This window comes from Etheostoma spectabile, chromosome 13 (genome assembly GCF_008692095.1).
Source record: "Etheostoma spectabile isolate EspeVRDwgs_2016 chromosome 13, UIUC_Espe_1.0, whole genome shotgun sequence".
Classification (NCBI taxonomy): domain Eukaryota; kingdom Metazoa; phylum Chordata; class Actinopteri; order Perciformes; family Percidae; genus Etheostoma; species Etheostoma spectabile.
The window spans coordinates 9,614,063-9,617,022 of NC_045745.1; the positions used below are offsets into that span (position 1 = coordinate 9,614,063).

Consider the following 2,960-nt stretch of genomic DNA (forward strand, 5'->3'; position numbering starts at 1 on the left):
CTGCTCTGCCTTTGAGAAAATGAAAGCTCAGATGGGCCGATCTGGAATATGCCCCTTATGACCTCATTTGATTCTAATAAGTTAATAATCGATTTAAAAAAATAACTTCTTTTTTTTTTTATTGTGTTGCTTTTCATTTAAAAGTAACTGAGGATGTGTTAATGGACAACAACTTGGAGTTTAGGTAAGAGTGCAGAAAAAAAACACAAAAATGGCCAAAAGGAAACAAAAAATAAGTTTTGTATATTTACACATCATCTAATAAGACATACATAAAATAATTAGACAAAACACATAAAGGCTGTTCAACTACTATATCACATTACATGTGACCACCTCATGTTTCATGGTCTAAGAAGCCAATTCTCCCCCGTTGACCATGACTCAGCCTCTGACATGGAAGATCACTATGACAGAAATTGACTCAGCATGTTTAAGGTTTTAGCCTGGAATGACCACACAATAAAAAAACATTTAAATTAAAAAAACTAAAATTAAAACTTGTGTGGCACAAATACTGCATATGTCAAAATCTAACAAACTGTGGCCGGGTTGGTTCAGTGGGTAGAGCGGGCGCACGTATACTTTGAGGTTTGTGCCTCGATGCAGAGGTCCAGGGTTTGAATCCGACCTGCGAAGATTTCCTGCATGTCTTCCCCCTCTCGCTCCCCTTTCTTACTCAACTGTCCTGTCAAATAAAGGTGGAAAAGCCCCAAAAATAATCCCCCAAAAAAAAAACAAGCAAACAAACTCAGATTGATATGTTGTTGTTTTTTTTTTAAATCACGCCCAGAGATTCCCGCCCCCAATGCATCTTGTTCCTAGAAACTTAAAGCAAATCAAACTTTTTACTTTTTATTTACAATAAAACTCGCCAGGGCACCTTTTTTAAAAAATGACTATGGGCATGTTTTCTAAATGCAAAAACGGATGACTGTTGGGATTTTTGAAAGGTAAACCACACAAGGCGCCTCCGGGGAAAAAAAATAAAAGAGAGAAAGTGATTTGCTTTGGGCAAAGTAATCCTTTAAGGCCTCTTGAGTGCTGTTGGTGCTTGTGTTCCTGACTGGGCGTTGGTTCTGCTTTGTCTCCTCCCAGGCCGCCGCAGATATCGAGCTCCTATCACAGGAAAACGGTGTACACGCTGGCCTGGGGGCCCCCGGTCCCCCCGATGTCGTTTGGTAAGTTCCTAATGAACTGTTTCTCTCTGACCGCTCTGACCCAGCAAACATCTGCTGGTGCTTATTCTGCTGATTTGTTTACCTCGCAGCCTTTATTTGTTTTTAAAGATTCTTTAGTTTTGATATCTTTAGTTTTGAGATGAAGATGAAGACAGGAAAGTGGGAGATAGGGATGATAGGCAGCAAAGGTTGGAAATCAACCTGTGGCTGCTGCATTAAGGACTGAGCCCTGGTACTCTACCAGGGTGCCCTGGTTTTTCTTGCCTTTTTATTTACAGGACTGATTAAGTCACAACAGTGGGAGAGAGAGGGTATGACATGCAGCAAAAACTAGAGCATTTGCAGGACAATACTATATATAAATACAGTAAAGCCCTACCAGTCAGATTACCACAGGAGGTCTTAGTCTACCACTACGCTCCATAGCCCTACCAGTCAGATTACCACAGGAGGTCTTAGTCTACCACTACGCTCCATAGCCCTACCAGTCAGATTACCACAGGAGGTCTTAGTCTACCACTACGCTCCATAGCCCTACCAGTCAGATTACCACAGGAGGTCTTAGTCTACCACTACGCTCCATAACCCTACCAGTCAGATTACCACAGGAGGTCTTAGTCTACCACTACGCTCCATTACCCTACCAGTCAGATTACCACAGGAGGTCTTAGTCTACCACTACGCTCCATAACCCTACCAGTCAGATTACCACAGGAGGTCTTAGTCTACCACTACGCTCCATAGATTAACATGAAGAGCGTGAACTGGGTCCCTCATTATTTTGGTGTCATTTTTACCAGACAATTATCATATACCTGATCTCTGTTTGTTTTTGTGTGCGCGTTGTGTTCAGGCGCAGCCGGAGGAAAGCCGTCCTACAGTCTGTACAGCTGCGCCGGCGAAGGCGTCATCCTGCAGCACGATCCGTCTCGGCTGAGCGGGGATGCGTCGGACATCGACAGGCTGATCAGAGACACCAACAGCATCAAGGTCGGAGGGGTGACGATGACATTCTGTTGGCCATTTAACCTGCTTTTACGATGTTGTCATGCTTTTTCAATGTGGGTTCCGTGATCGACTCACTGAACTACACGGCATATTATTAGATGCTCTCCCCTCCAAGAGTGTTGTACAACAGCCAAAGTAGTGTACTCATTCAGCGCTAAACTTATTTGGCGATTCAGATTGTCAGGGTGGGCTTGTATGCACATACTGCACACAAGCATCGGTTTTTAGATGGACTCAAGTAGTTTTTCTTTGAATGTTTTAACTTCAGTTACCTCCCTAACCCAAAAGCAAAGTGAGCTTATTCGTGCTTCAGACACTAATAAGCAGTAGAACAATCATCATATTCAGAAAAATTAAATTTGTGTCCTCATCTGCTCATGCACACATGCTCGTCTGCAAACTTCAGAAACCCTTTAGTGACCTATGAGCGCCTGTCAGCCACAGTAGAACCTGACAAAAACCCTCGCGCTGAATGGGAACGATTGCAGGGGATTTGTAATGGGTTGTGACGTGAGCTCTGCTTCCCAACAGCACAAGCTGTCTCCGCACACCGACCTCCGCTGGAAGCCAGATGGGAAAGTGGTCGCCATCGGCAACGAGGACGGGTGAGTGGACCTGTCTCCTAACATGCCGTTGGCCCGTGAAGTTCCTGTTAGGGACCAGCTGTCCACTTTGGTCTTTAGGCTTCAGAACAGGGGGGATGCATAGTGATGATTATGAGAGAGAGAGAGAGAGAGAGAGAGAGAGAGAGAGAGAGAGAGAGAGAGAGAG

At 44.3% G+C, this 2,960-nt stretch overlaps 1 protein-coding gene across 1 annotated transcript in view; it reads left to right on the forward strand.

Moving 5' to 3' along the window:
• gemin5 (gem (nuclear organelle) associated protein 5) overlaps window positions 1–2,960 on the forward strand; it is a 26,236-nt gene that overhangs the window by 9,603 nt on the left and 13,673 nt on the right. Inside the window, 3 exon segments of the mRNA XM_032534669.1 lie at window positions 1,099–1,181; window positions 2,035–2,171; window positions 2,721–2,794. Coding sequence (XP_032390560.1) covers window positions 1,099–1,181; window positions 2,035–2,171; window positions 2,721–2,794 — 294 coding nt within the window.